The sequence below is a fragment of the Hetaerina americana genome, unplaced genomic scaffold (genome assembly GCF_022747635.1).
Source record: "Hetaerina americana unplaced genomic scaffold, ioHetAmer1.1.p SCAF_3, whole genome shotgun sequence".
NCBI classification, from domain to species: Eukaryota; Metazoa; Arthropoda; class Insecta; order Odonata; family Calopterygidae; genus Hetaerina; species Hetaerina americana.
Genome location: NW_027286874.1, coordinates 30,951,828 through 30,976,259, shown reverse-complemented (window position 1 = coordinate 30,976,259; position 24,432 = coordinate 30,951,828). Strand labels below are relative to the sequence as shown.

Below are 24,432 nucleotides of genomic sequence, written 5' to 3'. Positions count from 1 at the left end.
TGTGTCCATGTGTGAGAAATGGGAAGGATCTGAGACTTAGGTTAGATGCCCTCAAAGAGCTCAAACTTTTAAGCCATTTGAAATCTAAACGCTTCTTTAATTACGATTTGTATCTCTCTCATTTCCCCCTCCTGCACCTTTTGTTTTCCACCCCTGATACTTCCCATTTCCTACCTGCTGAGTGAGACAGCTGTTATCATATGGCCTTCACGACAACCTGCCCTCCCCCCCTCCTGTGATTGATATATACTACCTTGATCAAAAAGTTCCCGGAATAACCACCGTGTGGCGCTCCCATCGTTCCGATTTGAGTTCTGTTTTTTTTGTTAAATTGGTACATCTGTTGTTGATATTCCCTTTAAATCTTAGTGTCATAACTTGACATTTGCAAAAGTTACGTAGCCAAGAGTACATCTATCTCTGTGTGTGTTGGCGATTTTTTACAATTGCAGAAATGGATTTAAATTTGCAACAACGAACTTGTATTAAATTTTGCGTAATAAACGGATTTAGTGGCGCACGGACGTTGGAAATGTTGGAAAAGTGTTTCGGCAACGATTCTCTAAAAAAAACGGTCGTTTACCAGTGGCACGAGCGGTTCAGAAGTGGTCGTGAGTCAATCGAAGATGATGAACGCAGTGGCAGACCATCGACATCGAAAGTCGGTGAAAAAATTAATAAAGTAAAAGAAATGTTGGTCAATAACCGCAAATTAACCATCAGAGAAATAGCGGAGGACTTGAACATTGCCTATGGATCCGCCCAAGACATTGTGGTTAATGATTTGGGTTTCCGTCGTGTAGCAGCAAAGTTGGTGCCAAAAGACCTCAATTTCATGCAAAAAAGAGACCGTGTTGACGTCGCAAAAGACATGATTTGCGAGGCTGAATCCGATCCCACATTCATCAAAAGGATCATTACTGGAGACGAGACGTGGGTTTATGAGTACGACACGCAATCCAGACATCAGGCAAGTGAATGGCGTTCACCAAATGAGCCGAGACCAAAAAAACCACGTCGTTTTCAGTCAAAAAAGAAGGCAATGCTGACGGTTTTCATGGATTACAACGGTGTAGTGCATCATGAATTTTTGCCAGAAGGCCAGACAGTAAACAAAGAGTATTATTTGGGCGTTATGAGACGTTTGCGTGAAGCAATTCGCCGAAAGAGACCAGAAATGTGGGCAGAAAACTCGTGGATTTAGCACCATGATAACGCACCGTCGCACAGTGCTATCATTATTCGTAATTTTTTGACGAAAAATGCAACAAATACCATCCAACAGCCACCGAATTCACCTGATTTGGCTCCCTGTGACTTCTTTCTGTTCAATCGAGTTAAAAAACCATTACGGGGAACGCGTTTTAGCAGCCGAGAGGAAGTAATGGAAAAATCGCAGGAAGCACTGATGGACATACCGAAAACCGAATATAAAAAATGTTTCGAGGATTGGATCAAGCGCTGGCATAAGTGTGTTGCAGTCGATGGGGATTACTTTGAAGGGGACAATATAGATTTAGATGAATAAACTTGTATTTTTAATTTTCTGGATAAATTCCGGGAAATTTTTGATCAAGGTAGTATACACTTGGTCTATATTGCTACTTGTCACCTGAAGATGTTGTCTTGCAAGGAAACCATGGTTGGGCCAAATAAATATTCAATATGGAAGCTGCAAATTGCATTAATTTATTACAAATAACTTTGTTCTGTATCAGAAATAGCACTGCTCTTTAAAGTTTTTGGGGAAATTAGTTTTACTGTTAATGGAAATGGTAGAACCATAGAATTTGAAAGTGTGCTACTGTGGTCGCCTTCCTCATTCAGTAATATATATTATGCAGACTCTACTTGTACTACTACTTCATGTATACATGAACGTGGAAGTAAATACATAGAACAAATTAATTGCTGTAAATTTTACTTTAATGGCTTTTAACATGAGAAATCCAATCTAAGAGGATGAAATTAGATCTGATTGCATTTCTTTTTGTTTTTCAGCTCAATGCCCTAATATTAATTTATTTACTTGTATGAGTGATGAAAGATGGATATGCAAGTTTAACAGCATTTTCGGTACCCATGTCAGGTGTAACTTTCTCTCCTTGTGATCTCTGAATTCTATAAATTATCAGTGCTTGGACAATTTAGGCTACATTTAGGAAAGAAGTGACATGTACTTGAGCTTTTGTGTGCCGAATAACTAAATGTCCACATCCAATCATCCACCTACACAAAATCTTCATGGAGACAATTATTTAACATAATTGCTTATAGAAGGTGATAATGCTTTTACGTGAACTTTGTTTACAGTGACCGCTTTGTTCGCAGTAACCGCTGATGAAACACAGTGACCACACAAATGAAATAAAGAAAACAAAAGCAGAGGTCACAACATAAATGAAATAATAGCAAATATTTTTTTAGCCAATAACAAAACAAGAGCAGCATCACAACATTTTTTTCTGAACATTCCAACGGTTATAAAATTGGTGATAGTCAAACAAAAAGATTTTCGGGATTAGGTTTCTAACTACTTTCCAGCTGATTTTATATTTTAGGCATTTTCTTCTTTCATAAAAGGAAAAGACTATTTGCACGTCTGACTTTATATTTGCACGACTATACCTTTCTCCCCTTGATTCATTCATTATGTTAAAAACTTGCTTCAAAGGTTGTTATTGACCCCTAGTATTTAATAATTGTACTGGAGAGACTTCATTCATTGGAGAGTCACCTGTATTACTAAATTTGTTGTATTTTCATTCTTTCAGGGTCTGTGCTTTTCCTCATGAGTCAGAAAGGGGTGATGGGAGTTATGAGAATCCTGTTGCAACTACTTACTCAAAAAGAGTGGGAAGCGAGGCATGGATCGCTTCTGGGCTTGAAATATCTATTGGCTGTTAGAAATGTAAGATTTTCATGAAAAATATAACAAAATCAATTTTCGGTATCCATTAGAAGTCTTAATAATCTTGAACTATATCATATGTTGATATGTATCCAGTGTCTCTTCTGTTTGTAAATTGGAGGGAATTTTTTGACAATAGATAAAAATTAAACCTTTTTTTCCTAAGCCAAAAATTACTTTATTTTTTTATTTAAAAAGTTATTTTGAAAAAATTTGTTTGAATGCACATGTGCACATTCTCTTATTACATTGATAATTCAGGAATGTGTTTTATTTCATTTTATTGTAATCGTTTTACAAATACACCAAATTTATTAATTTATCTAAGAAGGGGAGGTCATGACATGTGGGTCTCAAAATTCATTTTTATTCAATGTTGATGGTACTACAACAATCATTATAATTCCTAAAGTAAGAAATTACGCATATTCAGCAAACTATATCTTGAGGCTCATCTTGTAAGTCTCCATATTATAGTGTAATCTTTTTGTTTTCAAAGTTAAATTTCTCAAATAAAATAACAAACTTGATTTTTTTCTGTTTTTAATCCTTATGGGCAATTTAAATGCACTGAAATACCGCCTTAAATGGTCGTTTGCTAAATTCACCAATATAATTGTTATTCCTGATATATTTTTCCTTTCTAATATTCTCAGCAGCATACCGTTTCATTATATCAACAAATTCAACGCGTTACCAGTGTTGGTGTTACAATAATAAAAATCATTATTTGGTCTGGATGATTTAATGAGCTATATCAAAGTTTTTATTTTAATTAGGCTTGCTAAAAATGAAATAGCCAAGGTGACTTAGCTATTTCATTAAATATAAATGCCATTTCTATGTAAAAAATCTAACTTGGGGCTTTAAAATAATGGCACAACATTTTTAAAATCATTGGAAAATTATCTTAATAATTTTCTTTTTCTTAATAATTTTCTTTTTTTTCCTTTTTATTAACAATTTTCTTTTTGTTTTCCTTTACTTTTTAATTATATATTTCCTTACAGAAATTACTGATGCGAGTGTGTCTTAGTTCACTGTATATTTTGCAGGACCTGGTGAATGAGCTTGTTCCATTAGTATTTCCAGCCGTACTGAAAGGGTTGAAGGACCCAGTTGAGGATGTGGGTGCTGTTGCTGCTGCTGCCCTCATACCGGTGGCACCCACCCTAATGTCAGAGCTCCCAGACAGGCTGCCCGAGGCACTGTCATGTCTCTGGGATTTGTTGCTCCAGCATGCTCGTGGTCATGGTGAGAATGAAGATGAAGAGGGAGAGACTGAAGAAGAAGAGGTCGATGAGATGTCTGCAGGCGGAGAAAATAGAGAGTTAGAGGAATGTGTGTATGCTTCCCGAGACTTGGCATCAGCTGCTTCCAATTCATTCATGGGACTCCTTGCTGCCCTATTGTCATTGCCGGGATCAGAAAGTCATTTAGGGTAATTCAAGAATGCAATTTTTTTTATTCCAAAAAGTGTTCTTTTTAACAATATGTAGTCTCTGCATGATCATTTGTTCAGTAAACAGGTGGCAGTAAGTAATCGTAAATAACTAGACTTTTTTTATTTATGTTTATGTATTAATATCGTAGTCCCACAGGAGGTTGCGATTGGCATTCATGGAAGCTATAGGCATTTAGTAAACAGTCATAACCTCAAAATGACCGAGATGTGACACACAAGTGGGGAGTACCATCAAAGGGCTGCTATATCAAAAGTGTTTGGGCTAGGCATTCCCCTAGTGAAATAGTTCAATTCTTCAGGTATCCCAGATCAACTGTTTATGATATTTTGGCTAAGTATAATGATTCGGAGAAGTCTGGGGAAGGTTTCATAAACCCTGCAAGGAAACCTCATTCGAGAAAACGCGTGCACATCCGGATTTAAGCACCGCATCCTATATGAGTGTATGTGCAACTCCTATTGCTATGGACCAAGTACTGGGAAAATATAATATGAACATCAACTAGAAGAAAACTAAAATCCTTGTGAGTGGAAGAGAGAAGCTGAATGCAGATGTCATAATTCAAGGGGTGAAACTAGAGCAAGTAGAATCCTCCTCCTACCTGGGCAGCGACATAACATGGGATGGAAGAAGTCCGACCGTCATCAAGCAAAGAATAGCCCAAGCTAAGAACGCAGCTATGAAGAAGAGGCAATTACTATGCTCAAAGAACCTAAGGGTGGAAACAAGAAAGCAATTCGTCTAGACTTTTGTGTGGAGCATGGCGCTCTTAGGTTCTGAGACTTGAAACATTGGAAAAGTGGATCAGCGAAGAATTGAAGCCTTTGAAACATGGTGCTGGAGGAGAATGCTGAAGATTAAATAGACGTACAAAGTAAGGAGTGAGGGAGTATATCGAAGGGCAGAAGAGGATAGGATGATATGGTGGACTCTACTCAAAGGAGGAATAGATGGATTGGACACACATTGAGGCACGAAGGATTGATTAGGAATATAATAGAAGATTCCACAAGGAACACAAAGAGACATGTACGTAGGACAAATTAAGAAGGACGTAAAACAGAGAAGGTGTCAAGGATTGAGAGAATTAACATTAAGTAGAGTAGAGTGGAGGGCTGCAGTAAATCAAGCCTAGGATTGAAATACTGATACTGATGATATGCATGTATATGATAGATAGATAAGATGAGTGGGTCGCAGTAGTTCAGAGGTAGTGTGTTGGACTACTGATAGGAGGGCCCTGGTTTGATTCTTGGGGCAAGCCCCTCTGGGCACCCTCAGTTCCTCCCCAGCTATGTGATGATTTCAGGTCCCAAATCTTCCTGGGAAACCATAACTGTCACAGGGAAAGGAACTGGCTCTCCTACCCTAATGTGTGAATTTCACACGCAGTTGGACTTAGTACTGAGTGAACTTGACCATCACCTACTAAAGCAACCTTTGGGTTGATTGCTATGGATATATAAATAAATATATATTATAAGTGGCATGACATGTGGAATAGTACAAGGGTTGCTATTTATATTTTCAGCCTAATAATGAAAAGATCCAAGATTCGTCACAGGTGTAGATGTTATACAAAGCTTTTGCTCCACCGCCATTGTATTTGTTGAACATTTCTTTGCACCTATTGACACATATCTTTTTAATCTTTTGTCAAATTATGCGGGATGCAACGCAAACACTTTTTCTCACGGCTAAATGCTCATGTAATATCTTATTGATGCTCGTCACACTAGTCCCCAAGGATGCCTCAATCTCACGATAAGTCACATGACGATCTTTTTTTACTGGTTCTTGCACAGTATCAATGTTTTCTGGCGCAACAACTTATTTGGGACGACCTCCATGACTTTGGTCGCTGAGCGAACGGCGGCCATGATGGAATTCGTTATACCAGCATTTCACAGTGGCAAAGGATGAAAAAGTGGAAGTAAGTTGATTGATGCACTCCTGTCATGCATTATCCTCATCAAAGGCCGTAAAAAATCATCACATGAAAGTGTTCACAAGTTAACTCCATTTTTTCCCCGGGATGGCACTTGAAGGACTTAGTGTTGTCAAGGCTCAAAATATAAATAGCAACCTTCGTAGAATACAGTCTCTTCAGATATCAAAGTTAAAAACAAAACTCACAGTTATGCTTTGAGTATTCAGGCGTAAAGTGAACCACAAGCTTCTTCATCAACTTACAAACTTTCTATGTAAATAGTTCTGATAAATATTCTTCAACTCGCTGATAATTGAAAGTTGACTTTTTGGAAGTTAAACTTATAATGCATGAAATTTTACATGTGAAAAGAGTAATTTATGATAATTTATAGAGAATATGAAAATAAAGCTCAGGATGCTGGAACTCATTGTTCAGCATCACCAAGTCCCCAATACTTCTCTATTACCTGCCTTTCTTTCAACTTTTTTTATTGTTTGCCCAAACCTGTAAAAGAACTATCTGAAAGTGACTCTTAACTGTCAGGCGTTTAAAATGAAAAGTACTACATGGTCCATTTAACTACCATATTTATAGTAGTTTTCAGTTGTTTTCTTAAATAAGAATGTTTTTTTCAGCCCTCAGCCTCTGGTTGAAGTTATTCCTCGTCTTTGGCCATTCTTGGCTCATAATTCTTCATCTGTGAGAAAAGCAACCTTGCAGACATTATTCACTCTTACGGGTGGTGTGAATGGAAATTGTCGAGTACTGTGGACAGTGCCCCTTCTTCAAGAAGCTTTGCGTCATGTTTTTGAGAGAGCTCTTCTTGAGCCTTCTCAAACGATTCTTGAATTAGCTGAACTGGTATGTATTATTTTTGTATAATTTTAATAAATCATTCATCAAGAAAGTAGTTACATTTCCACTGAGGTCTGGTTGAACAAAATGCGAGTTGACTTGATCCTCTTTTAAAAGTAATATAGGAATAATGCTCTGGACATCTTTTAAGTTGGGTAGTTACAATTACAAAACAAGCAAAATTTTCATAATTTATGATGAAAATTAATCTATGAAGCTGCATGAAACCTGGGCATGCAAGTGAATAAATAGAAATGTTGTAAAAGCTGTGCAAATTAATGAACGTTATTCCTAAAAAGTTTTAAAATTATTGAGTGCAGTCTAACTTAATGTTATTGTATATATAATTGTATGCAAATACCAAACCTTTTTCATAAGTAGCTAACTAAATTTCATGGCTTTATATTGAAATTTCGATGCATATGATTAAGAGAGAAAGAAGATCAGGAAATATTATGAGATGGTGATTCCCAAGTTTCATATGATGGCTTTAATTGATTTAATATTAATTACATATTAATATTAAATCAATTAAATTTAATATTAATTACATGGTACACCATTCATTAAATATTTTAGATCTCAATGTGCAGGAAAAAATTAATGTAAGAGTAGATGTATCTTATGCTGTCATCTATTTCATTATAGAGTTTAAAGCCCCATGGATAATCAATGTCTGCTGATTTTAGGAAGCAAAAAGTGCTATTAAAAATGAAAGAAGTGTGATGTTAAATTTGTGACAGAGTCATAGCTCTAATGGTTTGTCTTAATAATGGGGGTGTAAGCAATTACATAACATCTAATATGAGACATTTCTGGTTTAGTGGAACCTCATCATACTACCTTGATCAAAAAATTCCCGGAATAACCACAGTGTGCCGCTCCCATCGTTCCGATTTGAGTTCTGTTTTTTTTTGTTAAATTGGTACATCTGTTGTTGATATTCCCTTTATATCTTAGTGTCATAACTTGACATTTGCAAAAGTTACGGTCGGTTTTTGGTATGTCCATCAGTGCTTCCTGCGATTTTTCCATTACTTCCTCTCGGCTGCTAAAACGCGTTCCCCGTAATGGTTTTTTAACTCGATTGAACAGAAAGAAGTCACAGGGAGCCAAATCAGGTGAATTCGGTGGCTGTTGGATGGTATTTGTTGCATTTTTCGTCAAAAAATTACGAATAATGATAGCACTGTGCGACGGTGCGTTATCATGGTGCTAAATCCACGAGTTTTCTGCCCACATTTCTGGTCTCTTTCGGCGAATTGCTTCACGCAAACGTCTCATAACGCCCAAATAATACTCTTTGTTTACTGTCTGGCCTTCTGGCAAAAATTCATGATGCACTACACCGTTGTAATCCATGAAAACCGTCAGCATTGCCTTCTTTTTTGACTGAAAACGACGTGGTTTTTTTGGTCTCGGCTCATTTGGTGAACGCCATTCACTTGCCTGATGTCTGGATTGCGTGTCGTACTCATAAACCCACGTCTCGTCTCCAGTAATGATCCTTTTGATGAATGTGGGATCGCATTCAGCCTCGCAAATCATGTCTTTTGCGACGTCAACACGGTCTCTTTTTTGCATGAAATTGAGGTCTTTTGGCACCAACTTTGCTGCTGGAGCGACGGAAACCCAAATCATTAACCACAATGTCTTGGGCGGATCCATAGGCAATGTTCAAGTCCTCCGCTATTTCTCTGATGGTTAATTTGCGGTTATTGACCAACATTTCTTTTACTTTATCAATTTTTTCACCGACTTTCGATGTCGATGGTCTGCCACTGCGTTCATCATCTTCGATTGACTCACGACCACTTCTGAACCGCTCGTGCCACTGGTAAACGACCGTTTTTTTTTTAGAGAATCGTTGCCGAAACACTTTTCCAACATTTCCAACGTCCGTGCGCCACTAAATCCGTTTTTTACGCAAAATTTAATACAAGTTCGTTGTTGCAAATTTAAATCCATTTCTGCAATTGTAAAAAATCGCCAACACACACAGAGATAGATGTACTCTTGGTTACGTAACTTTTGCAAATGTCAAGTTATGACACTAAGATTTAAAGGGAATATCAACAACAGATGTACCAATTTAACAAAAAAAACAGAACTCAAATCGGAACGATGGGAGCGCCACACGGTGGTTATTCCGGGAACTTTTTGATCAAGGTAGTATGAGTATAATACGTTCCTTATAAGGGAAATGCCTCGTACACTTGGTACAAAGCAATAGTTTCCCGTGATCTCCATATCTCATTTAGTCTACTGTTTTGGACTCAACAATTCTTGTAGCCTTGTTGATTTTCTGAATGGTAAACAATCAGGGGTTTAATTTCTAATTCCCCACTTGCATTTATGCAGCGTGAGACGATCATTGGCTTGAGACCTAGCAATGCATTCTCTTCTACTGTTACATGTAAAAATATAGTTTTGCTTCAGCATCTTCTTCCAGAAGAGACTCGTCTAATTACAATTAAAAACCTTTTTGGGCTGGTAACCCTTAGAAACTATGAATTCCTTGAAGTCATCGATGAAGTTCTCTGCTGCCTTTAACTCAGAGCTTGCTGCTTCACCATGCCTCACACTGCCATGGATGCTGGTTCTTCTCATAAACTTCTCAAACCACACACTGCTCCCCTTAAATAGTCTTCAGCTGTCGATTATCTTGACATTTTCTAACGAGGTCAGCGGAAATCACTTTCTCTTTCTCAAAAATTATTGCATTGCAATTACCTGTACTTTTCCTTCATCTATATGAGAAGTAACATTTCGACATCATTGAGAATACCTGCCCATTGCATAGATATTCTTAATACTCGCTTTGAAGCATCTATCTCCTTAAGTTTGTCTTTGTGCTTGAAGAAATGCAAATCATTAATGTCAACTGATTGTTGATTGACGTTCATCCTGTATCAGCCTCATTTTCACCTTTTTCTGATTTTAAGGTACTTTTCTTTTCATGTCTACTTTTATTTTTATTCTATTATGGATTTCATCTTTGGAATTTTTCTTTGGCGTAATATTGAAAACTATGCACAAAATATTATTAAACTTTGCACCAAGGAATCACTAATAATAAGCCTGGAAAAATGTGTGATCAATAGTGGCACTAAGATGCTAACCAAGCACAAGTTGAACACAAACTGAAGTAGCAGGCATGCAATCATTCCAGGATATACCTTCTCTTTGCCACTTGATATGTGAAAAGTCATTTGTTAAGGGAGTCATTTTCAGGACCAACAATTTCGCTCATAATACAAATTACTCACTGTGTGAGGTGCTCGTTGAGTGAGGTTCCACTGCATAACTAAAACTAGCCCTGCGATATTTTTTCATAGACTTGAATTATTCCCTGAAAGATTAAGTGAACTTAAATGAATGATTTATATTTTTGCCAGCAAGCTATAATTATTGATGATTGTCCTTTTGTGTGCTGATTATTTCTGTCTGAATTAATCTTGTTGATAACAAATGTAGTTTTTGATATTGGCTCTTACCTCTCAAAATTGCCTGTATATAAATGTTGCCTAAATAGCATAACACAAGAGAAATTTTCTATTGTAATGTTTGTACTTTGAATGCTTATAATATATGATTGTGCTTTGTAGTATTGCTGCATAAAATTCTAGCATATGAGAACTCAGTCTAATTTGCATCGTGGTATGTTCTTCCTTTTCATTTCCATTTTAGGTATGGGGGAATTTGGTCACAAAAAGTCAAGTAGAAACTCTACTCCTTTCTGCATGCCCTTATGTATCCACGTGGTTGTGCTTAGCTATGCAGCCTTCCAAGCTGCCATTTGATGCTGCTCATCTTATAGCTGGAACAGTGAAAACCTACTATCCAACATCAAGACATCAAAGATCAGGCAGTGGTGTGCCCATGTCTCGCTACTCATCTGCAAACATTAAATCTGAAATTAGGCTCTTCCTTGGAGGTAATGAGACAATTGCTCCAGCTGTGAGAGAGAAAAATGCAGTTCGAGCCCGATGCACTGCTGCTCGCATGTTGGGATTGTTGTCTTGCTATGTCACCAGACCAGCACCAGGGTCTGCAATATCAGTGAATGATTCCACAGAGTATTATGCCAAGGTAGTTTTGGCCCCTTTGGAGACATTATCAGCCATTCAGAGAACAGTGGCAGCACTTGTCGTAGCAGAATGGGCAAGATTGGAGCAACTACCTCACCCACCATCACTTCCTACTCCCAGTACACCAGCTCCTTGCCCTCAGTCACTCTCCTCCAGGCTCCTGCTATGTTTGCAGGAATCAATTTACTTCAATGAAATTGCTTTATCATTCACTCGCTTGGTTCAAGAAGCAAAAGACTTTTTAGCCACTCTTAGGCATTATGGAATCTCTATGGCATCCTTAAATATTGTTGGAGTGAGCGATGGAGGGACCTCTGTTCCCATGACTGACGTATTGACTTTGGAGCAAATTCAGAGTCTCTGTGGGCCGGGAATGCAACAGATTTTACTAAGTCATAAGCTTAAGCCCAAAGTCAATGAAAGTCTAGAAGAAAGACGAAAAGCACTCAATTGTGCAGCATCTCAAACTTCATCTGATCTCAAGGCCCTTAGTGTTACGTAAGTATCATTTATATAATGCTCTAAACCTAATGGCTAATTTTTCAACTTAGCATGGGAGCTTAGCTTGAGGTGTCATTTTTGTGCTATAAATTGTAGGGTTTTTCCTGGGGTTATAATCTCTAATGCTATGGCAGTCATCAGTAAACAACTTCCTAATCACTTGGGAAATGACTTTTTAAATAATACGAAATCCAAAAATGTATCATTTACTTACAAAATTTCAAATTATTATTTACAGTAAACCTTGAATATACATCATCCAAAGTTTGCATTTACCTGCAAGCATGTAAACTGTCATGGATTTATAAATGGTGGACAAATGGCACTTATGTTATTTTAATCTCTTAATTCAATATGAGAAGTTGTACATTTAAGCTTTCAGTGGACTTGCCTATTTGCATTTAATGCGTCTGTGTAAAAAAATAGATTTTGTACTCAGTTATAATGGTAGGGCATATAATTTGCAAAATATCATAATATGTTTTCTAATTTTTTTTTTCACATCAAGCATCAATTTTACAGAAACCTTGTTTCTAGGTATTTTTCCCTGCTCTTCTCATAAAAGGAAATTTTAAGTTTCACCGCACTGTTAGGTTTCCTTAATTCCTCTGCACAGTTCATATATATCTGTAAATTTAAGCAAGTTTATAATCTATAGTGGTACAGTAACAATTGTTTTTGATGTTAACTGAAACACACCCAGCATTTTGTAGGAAAAAGTTGTTATCAACATGAAAAAGATGTTTGTCGGCTATTGTTTTCAGTTTATACTATTTTGTATCATTTCCTTGTGTGATTTCATTTGTTTTATTTAAATGATAATAATGCTATTAGCATATTCTTTAAAAGTTAATGAGTTTGAGAAACATGAAATATTAAAATGGATATCTGTTTCAAATGAGGTCATTCAGACTTAAATTCCCTAACCTTAAGGTGAAATCTTGGGAAGAAGTGGCTGGGACTGTTTTAGTTACCATCAGTAGCAACTAATCTTCATTGCTTCCATAGCAGTTTTATGTTTACAAGAAGAGAAATGATGATAATAGAATTCAATTTTCTTTAGGAGATCTTTCACCGAGGAATAGGTCATTATAAAATGGACTACATTACAAAAAAGAATATTAGTCATTGTTTCTTTGATAATTAGAGCCTGTGAAGCAGTAACAATAAATTGATTAATTTCAAAGTTTGACAACAGGTCACCCTTCTAAATTTCTTTTATGGATTAACATGTAGGTGGTTCAATAAGTCCTTCAGATGAATTAGAAAAACAGGTTATGAATAGATTTGTTTTTATTTTTCCACCATCTCCTTTTAGCTTGATACACTTTTCATAGCATTTCACCTACTTTTTATACCATCCAAAAAGTAGGATTTTGGAAGGTCCTCAAAACAGGCATTATGTATTCGCAATGACTTCTTTGTTCAACATGAATCATTTTCCACTAAGCCATTTGTTCAAGTTTGGAAATAAAAAGAATTCCCTGGGGACCAAAGCTAGTGAACACAGTCAATTTTTTAATAATTCAAATTTTAATTCCATAATATTCGCCATCAAAACTGTGCATGTGTGCACCCATGAATTTTCTTGATGGAAGAGAACTTTTTCCTTGCCCAATAAAGAATTTGTCTTGAGTTCTTCGCTTAACAATATGCAATACTCTCCATTTATTATTTGTCATTTTTACTAGTAATCAGTGCTGGTTCCACATTGATCCCAAAACACTGTGACCAACACCTTGTTGGCCAATCTCACCATCTTTACCTTTTTTGGAGCTGGATTGCCTTTGGAAACCCAGTTTCCACTGTATCTTTGTCTCTGGAGTGTAGAAGTGCATGTGCATTTCATCCACAGTTTGTATCAACACAGAAACTTGTCAGAATTGGTACAGAAAAGCACCAAACCAATCTTCAAATCGACCTCACAATTGCGTTTATTCTTCACTGAGATCAGACATGGCTCCCACTGGTCATGTCAAGATTTTTTTCACGCCCAGTTTTGCATGCAAAATTGAAAACACTCTACATAGTGATATATCTGTGGTCTTAATAACTATTTCGAAAACTTTGATTCATCTGTCACTTCAAACAAATAGTGAATTTTTTCAATCATTTTGGAGGAAGTCAATTCAACTGGACATCCTGAATGATGTTCATCAGTTCAGGAAGTACTCCCAAGTTTAAACTCATTTACCCAATTGTAAACAGTCGCAAACACAGGAGCAGATGCACCATAAACTTCATCCAACTCAGCTTCGATCTCTTTTGGTGTTAAGCCTGTTAAATAAAATTCTTTAATCACTGCACGAAACTCATTTTATTTAAATTTTCTAAATAAGCAAAGTTTTTTGCTAAGAAATCTGCCTTTAATTGACTATGGAAATGAAACTATTTCATGTGATAGCTGAAGCTTTAACAGGTCTGGTGAGAGATGAGGCTTAGTGAAAGAAATCTTTTCCTAAATTACAATCACCATATCTTGGATTTTCTAATCATTTATTGAAGGACCCACCTATAATTAAATAATCTGTGAATTTATTGTATCTATGTGTATGCATGTAAATTGTTTTTGTATGTAACTAAATACATTTTTGGGATTTATTTTCATTTTAGGACTCAAGCAATTATTTCAGGTGCTGTGACAATGCTTAATATTCTTCCTGAAAAAATGAACCCAGTGGTTAAGCCGTTGATGGAAGCCATCAAAAGGGAAGATAATGAACTTTTACAGGAGTTAGCTGCTTTGCATTTGACCTACCTCGTGGATAGGTGCTTGTCTCGCTCAAACCCCTGCCCTAATCCGAAGATTATTAGTAATTTATGCACACTGCTCTGTTCTGATACAGAGTTTACTCCAAAAATTATGGTAAAAAGTAACCTTACTTTGTTTCATATCTGTTTTAGTAGTACATAGGTTCTAGCTGTAGCTACAAAATGAGAAATTGGAATATTCTCTCTAAGGAGTTTGATAAAATAAAAAGATCAATTGAAACACAGATAAAAATGCTATGCATTAAATGCCACCAGGGTGAACTGGAAATAGTTGACTAACATTTGTCTCATCTGTAGCCTACCATGCATTCTCTCTCTCTCTTTTAGTAGTATTTTACTGAATTTAAAATCCATGTCTTCGATTCATACTTCCCATAACTGGTGAACAACTCTATAAATACTGCTTTTATAAAAAAAACACTATTTACTCTCCCATAGTTGCTCATGTAAGTAAATTTTAACATGAAGTGAAAGCAATTTTATATATTTTAAAAGTAATAATGTAGAATTCACTGTGATAAAATCAAAAGATCTGAATTACATTCTTATCAAAAGTTAATGTGCTTTACATACAAATATACCTTTCTCAATGTTTCCTTTTAATGTAGGCAATATAAAAAATAGCTTAATTTCAGGTTGAAAAAGGAATCCTACTTTTACTGATGCCTTCCAAATGCATACACTTTCATATTCCTTTGTTTGCATCTCCATTCATTACAGCTTTGTATTATTCTGCTATCACTACAAAATTATTAATGAAAACCTTCTATTGCTATAATGGTATTATACATTTTTCTTTCACATCATACTTTATTTCAAATCAGTCATTCAAGTTCCCTCTCACCTTGCTGCACTGTTTTCATACTTTGCTTTTAGAAGATTCATAGGTATCTTCATTGCATTCTCTCATGTGATTGCAGTCAAGTTTGCGACAATTAATTGAACAGTTTTCCCTGGAGAGAATAATAGCATTCCACCATCCTTTATTCTACTTTATATGCCATCCACACCCTAGGTTTTCCATTTTTCTAAATTCTCACTGCTGTTACAGCCTCAAAATTGTATAAAATTCTTGGGAATCACTTTCACCCTTGCACAATTTCATACTCCACCTCTGTGATACTAAATCTTCAAAATATTTACTCCAGCAGTCCCTAATTCTGCATTAATCCCTGATAATATTGCTGCTTGTTCTTTATTGCTTTCATTCCTTTGGCCTTTTTGAGCAGTTCCAAAACGGCTTCATACAGGGTCCGTACAATAAGTATCGGGACTGGTTCCAAAAATCAAAATTTTTGCAGTTATCATTACAATTACTTAATAATCTTGAAAACACATTCCTTATTCATCGATACACTCAGTTCAGCACGTCTGCTATTCGTCAAAAGCCTGCTGGAAGTCTGTTTCCAGAATACTGTTGAGAGCCTTTATCGTCACTGCTTGAACCACCTGGATCCCCTGCCACACACCTTTTTGGTGTCTTGCAGGGTATTGATGTAGATGTAGATGGAGTCAAACCGATATCCTTTGAGGTAATAGCATTGTCGAGAAAATTTTCATCTTCCTGGACGCAGTCTAAAATTTCTTGCAAAATTTCCACCCACGACAGTTTTTGTTCCTTGCTCAAGACTTTCGGCACCAGCTTCGCATACACTTTCCTCATCGCAAGACCCTCTCTTACAATGGTGTGGGTGGTGCCAACTGAAAGGCCAGTCTCGTCACTGATAAGGGCGACGGTTAAACGCCTGTCAGAGTCCAAAATTTTTTTTCACTTTGCCCACCTGAGCATTGGTTTAATTGGTCATTGGGTGTCCGATGCGGTGCTCGTCTTCGTCGAGCTCCTGGCCTTCCTTAAACATTTAATGCCCCTCAAAAACTCTTGTTCGGCTAAAGGCATCATCCCCATAAGCCTGTTTAATGAGTTCAAGGGTCTCCGATGCAGATTTCCCAAGTTTATTGCAAAGCTTCACAGCGTAGCGTTGCTTGACGGTGCGCTCCATGCTGGCGCGGCGACACCACAAAGAAATACCCGTCACAAAAATCCACCTCCATGCCCGGAGGCGACTGAACTAAAGTGCACCTGAGTGGTGGAGGACCCCTCTACCGAGCCGAGGTCAGACCCCCATCCACCGCTCCGTTGGGGCTACAGCAAACCAGTCACGATACTTATTGTACGGACCCTGTATTTCCTTCCAAGTTGTTCTGCAAATTTTCCACTTCTGCCATTTACAGTTTTTCCTCTTTTCCATGAATCTTTCCATTCATCCTTTCTCTCTTTGTGATCATCATATGCTATCTTTCCAGCTTCATTATCCCTAACTGCAATTATAATCTTATAGCCTTCATTCTATGTACTTACGGAACTTTTCACTTTTACATGCCACCAGGCATTGCCTTTCATTATTTCAGCTACATCTTTTTAGCCTGGTGTACTTCCAGTAGATTCAGTTGCTGTTCCCTAAAGCATCATTCATTCCTCTGCTGTCAGTATGTATGTCCAATTCCATATGATTTGAGAACAGCATATCATCAAGAAAGGCAGTTGGCTTGAAGGGTACATAGATAATTAAGGTTATTTTGGACCACACACATCATGAAGCGGACATTCATAATACATTCTTATATTTTTGTCTTGCAGATTTTTAACCTTTTTTAGATTATCAAATGTTTATGCACTTAAATATTCTTGCTACCCACATTTTTTTACTTCTACTTTTTAAAATCCACCAAATATCTAGTGGTCTATTCCAGCATTCAGCCCTTTTAATTGACCTTGTGTCCAATGCACTATGTCTCCCATCATGTAATACAAAACCACTCATAATTTTAGATGTAGTTATTTCTTTCAATCCTATTTGGTGTAATTTTCTCATATATAAGGGTAGATATTTAGACTTATACGTATTAAGTGTAACCTCTTCAAATGGACTTGAAATTTAAGTATAGATTAATTTCTAACTACACTCAATGCTTAGTGTCTGCATACATATGTACAAAACATTTTCTTTTAGTTTGTGGTGGTCAAGTAAGATATCAATCTGCCAATGCATGTTTCTTTTTAACTATGAGCTATTACAATTATCTAGTGGAGTCACAACATTTAAATTAAAAATTCACCAAAATACAATTGGAGGCAAATTGATCATAGCAATCAAAATTGATTTCTAGAAAAAATAGCCTAGTGATGTTTACAGTTGTTGGTTATACATCTATGAGGTAGAATTTTTACTTTTCCTTAAGGTACTAATTTTATCTTAATTAAAAAACTTTATTTCAGCCTAGTCCTAGTGGTGAAAACCTGTGTCATGACAATGGTTTTGAAGGTGTGGGAGATGAAGGTGGTAGTGGGAGAAGCAGTCGTACTGCTACACCCACTAACTTTAGCTTTGAAAGCAAATACAATGGCATCCTTACACTCATCAATCAACAGAAGGTGAGAAACTTTTGTTTTAATTAGTAAATAACTGGAAGACATGCATGTGTGTGTAGAAATTCCTCTTGGGTCTTCCACTGAATAAGAAGACCTAATTGGAATTTCTTCACAAAATATGCCAGAAAACCATTAATTCTGATGTATAGCTTTTGACTGCATGATTCCCACAACCCATTAACAAAAATATTTAGTTTGGTAAGGCATTCACAATCAGATTAATTCATATGAATTAAATAAATCTTCACACTCTTGGTTTTTTTTCAAAGAGTTTTCATTACAATTCACTTACTTTTTTTATATTTCCTACTTCTTAATTAAAAGGTTGTTCTTGGCAGATTTATTTGAAGTTTTTTATTGTGAATTATTTTTTTACACTCAATTAATAAATTCATTGAGCCGAAAACAGCCTCATGGTGTTAGGTTTTTTCCCTGACCAAGTATTGTTATAAGTTCAGTTTTCACTTCCTTGCTTATGCTATCACCAATGTCCACTTCCTCCCATTCACGAAGCGGATAGAGGATAGTGCTGTGCCAGAAAATGAGTCCTGCTTAGGTAGACGGTGATGTACAGCCCACTTTATCATGGCCCATAAAAATTCTGTCCCACAAAAAGCACCTTTAGCGGTAATAAATTAAATACTCAATTAATGTGGTATATTTTCAAGACCGCATACATTCAAATTTCATCAATTGCTGTGGTGCCGGACATGTTCACTTCATCAATGCATGTAACAATTGATTTAAGTATATTGACGATTTCCTAGGAGTGCAGTTTTATTCATATTTCAACAGGTTGACCAGAAAATCAAGTAATTCAGAAAAAGTCATTTCAATTCCTTCAAAGGTGAAGTACAAAACTGAATTATTATAAAAAGCAGGAATAGGTTAAAGAATTAGGAATTTAGAATGCTGATTATTTTTGTTGTGAGACCAGATTGTTTCTAGTGTAGTCCACAAAACATGAAAGCCCATACAAAAACCCATTAATTCGTTATTCATTAATATATTAATAAGTTATGTTTTTTTATATTTTTCACTTTTAATTGTTGCCATATTTCCTTAGAATGATCGCATTAATTTACTTTGATTTTATTTAGTCTGCTGAACGTGCTGTATTTCGCCGAACTAATTCCACTGGCGGAAGAGGTCCAGGGCGGCCACCAAATATACCTCATGAGGTTTCTGTGGATGAATTGATGCCTGCTGATGAAGAGGTATATTTCACAAAGATGTGTTCCTTTGGTTTCGGAAGTACTCTACATTACTGGATTTGAAAATACATACTGTGATTCACATCTTTTACACTGATCTGGAGGACAAAGAAATTGTGTAAATAATGGGAGAATTTAAACTCATCAAGTGTGTAATTATAGAAACTAAAAGTCAAATGAGCCTTGTAATGGAAAAGGTGAGATTTAGTTTCTTTATTCCAGTGCTGAGGTCCTATGACACCTTATATGTTTCTCGGTTAGTCTACTTGTATTATAATATAAATAAGTATTTTTATAATATCGCTAACAGAATTTAAATTAAAAGTCCAAGAAATGTCGTTACTTGGGTTATTTCCAAATAAATTTAATCTTTTTCATTATGACTAAACCAGTGTCTCTCTTCCTTTTTACCATCTTGTAAATGTTATTCATATTATCACAATCATTCATATTCTGAACTCTTTCTCCTTGAAAAGAGGGGGCATGTACAGCACAATAACTTTATAATTTTAAAACCCTATGTTTTCTTCAATCACTCTGGTATAACCATTTATTAATCAGCTGTTATTATTTCTTCAGCTCAGTTTTTGCATCCAAAAGATGATTCAGCTGTCCATCTTACATTTATAGTTGTAAGAATACACATTAAACTGTCATCGCACAGTCACCCAAATTATAATTACTGCATTTTCTACATCTTTAAAACTCCATAGGTTCCCCTGCCATTTCAGTTTTGATATTGAATGATATTTTAAATACATTATTCTATGCACTGAAAACTCTCGGATTAGAAAAGAGAGGGCCCATGGGATAACTTTTCAAAATAATATAATAAAATGCCTTCCACCAAGTAGAATGCCCCACTTTTATACTAACATGATTATGCGCCTAAATTTTAAGCAAAATAACTAGCTGATTCAGGACATTTTAGTTAATGAGAGTGTTCCGAGTTCACTGGCCTCAGGCCTTTCATTTTTGTGGGAAAAGGGGGCAGACGATCCATTTTGCCCTACCACCCTGAATAGTTGTTGTTTTATGACCACCGAAGATGACAATGTTTGCTGCAACAGTAAAAAAAATGTTTTTACAGCTAACGCATCATAGTAACAGGCCTTTTTTTATTTATTGTGTACTCCATTGTATTAAAAAGAATAGAAAAGTTTATTGTCACGCTTAATACACTAACCATTACTAGTTTATTAAATTAAATATGAAAATTGACTTATATTATCCTATTATAAAGGACATCAAATATTTTCACAGAGTGACACCTGAGATTAAATATATACTTCTGATGAATGGTGAGAGAGAAATTAATTCTATAAAATTCAAAGGGGTGTGCCACATCAACCACATCTATGTATGTATGTGATGCATCTGAGGAACTCATATGCAAAGTCATTTTTTGGGTTGTTTATAATTTGCAAGCCTTATGGGAAACAATGTATATATGCATATTTAAAGTGAAGCCTATACCTGAAGCCTAAGTGAAGTTTGTACCTGTAGTAAGCAGGTTATTTGATGTATTCCTAATTGGAGAATAGGATTCAGAGCCCGGGGATACCCGTGAGTAACCTCAGTTAAACTCAAGCATTTGATTATCTGAATGTCAAAACTTTCTTAGAAACTGTAGTTAAAGTAGTCTACCCAAAAACATTTGTTTCACACCCATTAAAGTTTAATAGTTATTGAGGTCTGTCGTAAAGAGTCAAACTGACCTTAGAATTGTAGACAGTGCATTGAGTGAATGGAATGGAAAAAGTCAGGGAATTAATCTCATATTTTTGCAGCCACTATAGAAGGTAGCAGGACCAGAAAGGTATCCTTCTTCCCATTTTAACCTTAATGTGAAACTATCATTCTTTTATTAAAGCTCATCCTATCAAATATGCTGATATGTATGCACAATGGATTTTCATTTATTTCAATTCTCCCCTGCAGGAAATCAAGCAAAACAAATTGCAGAGAAGAGGTGCTGTTTTTGCTCTTAAATCAATAGCTTCTCACTTTGGAGGTGAACTCCCAGAAAAGATGCCAAAATTGTGGAATCTTATGGTTGAGCAGCTTAGAAGTTCTGTAAAAATACCTGAAGGTGATCCAGTATGGGCAGATCCATCATCTATAACAGACAGTGCTGCTTCTGAGTTAGTTTCCAACCTACAAGTCCTTGAGATAACAGCGCTTGTGGTTCATTCTTCTCTTCGTGTAAAGGTTTGAATCTTAAATTTATCATATTACCTACTTCAGGCTGTGCATGTCTTTAGATGCACTGTGCCTAATCTCCATTGCTGCTTGCTTGTGCTTGAATTGAGAATGATTTGGAAACTCAATAAATTTTATTTTCAGGAAAATCCTCCAGAAACCTATGGAATTTAGTAAATGTTGTGGAAAAATGTTTTTTTTTAGCATATTAAGTTCTCTGTCTGCCATTATAACATCTGTGATAAGCATGCCAAAATCCTCAGAATGGCGTAGAGGCATTTTGTTGACCAAGATTTCTCACTTTTGCTATGTGGCGTTTGTGTTTCCTTCTATATAATAATTTTTTATAATGAAGAACAAAGAAGGGATTGGCTTGTGTTGTTATTTAGAGGAAATGCATTCATGTTTTGAACTTGTGATCGATTTACAGGTTTTAAATAAATAAATCAGTTTCTTGCTACACCCCCAATAATATTTCCTATCCATTGCGCAAAACAAAAGAAAAAGTGGACAGAGTGAAAAAGTATTGCATACAAGGAGTTATGTGACACCTTGGTACATCACTCACTCCATTCAATCACTTGCCATAATGTGAGACTTCGGTCAATTAAGCCAAAATTTCATAATTAGAGTCAACAAATACAAAAATTGTCCTCAAAAAGGGGTTACACCACATTGATTGCCAATCATTTGATGGAAATGGACCACCAATGTAGGTTCTCACCTAACATCTCCCATGCAGAAAGTAAATGATACAAGTCAAGATTCTGTGGAACAACTTGAAATGATAACAAAATAATGAATGCCACACTCCGAAAAGAAAACATGTACTATTCACATTCCTTCTCACTCTCCATTTTACCTCATCTTAAGCATTCTTAAAACACCAATTCATGAAAATAAAAGTTTGCACCCCACTCCACTGTTCATCTGCCTCTCTCCACATGCTATCATCTCCAGTCCCAACTGACAAGGGGGTATGGCCTTCCTTTTCCTTATTACACCATCAGATACTCCTGCCGATGTCCTCCCGTCACACTTATGCATTTATGTCCAAAAGCAACTTCTTTCATCAACCCTACTCACACAAAGACCCTTCTTTGCCTTCTTCCCGTATTCACTGCTCTCAATCACCCAGTGTTAGTGATTTTTTTCACATATTATTTGTAGTCTAGTAAAGGAAGGAAAGTCGTGAGCCGAGCTAACAATGTGTCACTTCTTATGATGCAGCTAATAATGAAAGGTACACAAGCACACAATGAAATGATTGAACCCTTTGAGTGTCATCCATAATTGCCTGGATATTTCAAAGAGAAATGCAGAATTTATTAGAAATGGCTGTAAAAAAATATTATTTAATTTGCTGAAATATAATAAAACTTCTGTAATGAGATCCAAATAAAGAGAATTAAGCATGAAAATAAGAACGATTAAATTAAATTTATATTCATAGCCAACAAGAAAAGAGTTTCAAAGAAACTGCGGGAGATGCAGCAATATTTCAGAGTTTAAGAGGATGCCTCGATAGCTTAACTGGTCTAAGCAATTGACCGGACATTGAGGGATCTGGGTTCGAATCCCGGTCAAGGCAAATGATTTTTAAACTCTGAAATTGTTGCAAGAAAAGAGTTGCTTAGAGCGGTGCTGGAAATTTAGGTGAAAATCATCAGCATTGTTCACAGTGGCTTTGGCTCTTAAAGGGTTAAAGAATGAAATGTAATGTAGAAAATACAACCTTATGGTTGTATATAGTCTGTGCATTCCTCTAATGTGTTCATGAAATTTCTAGGGAACAGTTATGTATGGGAAAACAAAATAGCCAAGGCTGTAAACTTGATTGGCCCTGGGTTTGTTTAAGGAGGTAGGTAAAAACAAGGTGACAAGTTAGAGGCAAATTGAAAATCATACACTGAATCACTAGGGTGTGTTTGGGAAACAGTGACCCTCATTTACCGCAATCACACACAAATAATGCGAAAATAAATATAAGGAAACAGACTCACAGCCACTCAATCACTAGGTTATGATAAGGAATGTGACTCATGAATTGCATTCGCACACACTCTCAGGGTTTGCAAGGATTTCTCCTATGCCAGGGACCCATGATTCTGGTACAAGAATGAAAAATTCCAAAATAAAGGACAGAAGTTCATGCTCACAGTCACTCAATCCCTCAGATGTGTTCAGAAACAGTGACCTTTTGTTAATCACCCTTACTCGCACTTTCAGGGTTTACAAGGATTTGTAAATTAACCATTAATCACACTGAAAATAAAAAAAAAAGAATGGACACACATTCATGCTCAGTCCCTTAAATACTCAGCTGTTTTACCTTTTTGAATCACGCTTACTTGTTTGCTAAGGGTTTACAAGGATGTCTCCTATGTCAGTCACTCATCAATCACAGAGAAATACAAAAAATTGGAAATAATAGATACACATTCATGCTCAGTCACTCAATCGCTTGGGTGTGTTCAGAAACTGACTTCAGTGAATCAGACTTACTTGCATGCTCAGGGTTTGCCAGTCACACTAAGGGTAGTAGTTAGTTAGGTAGCAGGAGTAGGTAAGTGCCCTGAGGAAACATAACCCCAGGTGTATTGCCTGCCAAGCAGGCCTCTCCAGAGAAGAATCTAAGAGCAAACTGAGTGCCATTCGATCTTGGCTATTTGGTCATACCATCATTTCATTTCTATTTTCCATTGTATTGGTTTGTTTGTTCTACGTTTACAACAGTAATATATGAGGTCTGTCCAATAAATACGTGAATTGGTGCAATCTAGTGGCCATGATTTGGACTATAGCTCCACTAGCCCACTAGCGGCGCTAGTTGCCTGAGACTCAATGTCCCATTTGTGCTTGGCGGATTGTCGAGTTGTGCATATGGTACCATTTTTGTTAGTTTCTGTTGTCCTTGTTTTTATTGTTAGTTAAAATGGTAATTGAAGAAATTACGGAGCCACAAATCAACATCAAGTTTTTGGTCAAGTGTGGTAAAAGTTATCAAAAAATTACTGAATTGTTGACAGCCGTTTATTGTGATAATGCTCTGAAGAA

The 24,432-nt window shown here is 36.3% G+C and overlaps 1 protein-coding gene across 2 annotated transcripts in view; it reads left to right on the top strand.

Moving 5' to 3' along the window:
- Nucleotides 1–24,432, top strand: part of Hel89B (histone acetyltransferase 1) — a 68,757-nt gene that overhangs the window by 15,555 nt on the left and 28,770 nt on the right. For both annotated transcript variants that reach the window (XM_071588679.1, XM_071588680.1), the window contains exons 9-16: nucleotides 2,775–2,911; nucleotides 3,967–4,352; nucleotides 6,946–7,171; nucleotides 10,856–11,754; nucleotides 14,371–14,623; nucleotides 17,807–17,962; nucleotides 19,060–19,176; nucleotides 21,115–21,384. In XM_071588679.1, the coding sequence (XP_071444780.1) occupies nucleotides 2,775–2,911; nucleotides 3,967–4,352; nucleotides 6,946–7,171; nucleotides 10,856–11,754; nucleotides 14,371–14,623; nucleotides 17,807–17,962; nucleotides 19,060–19,176; nucleotides 21,115–21,384 (2,444 nt within the window). The remainder of the gene's footprint in view (nucleotides 1–2,774; nucleotides 2,912–3,966; nucleotides 4,353–6,945; nucleotides 7,172–10,855; nucleotides 11,755–14,370; nucleotides 14,624–17,806; nucleotides 17,963–19,059; nucleotides 19,177–21,114; nucleotides 21,385–24,432) is intronic.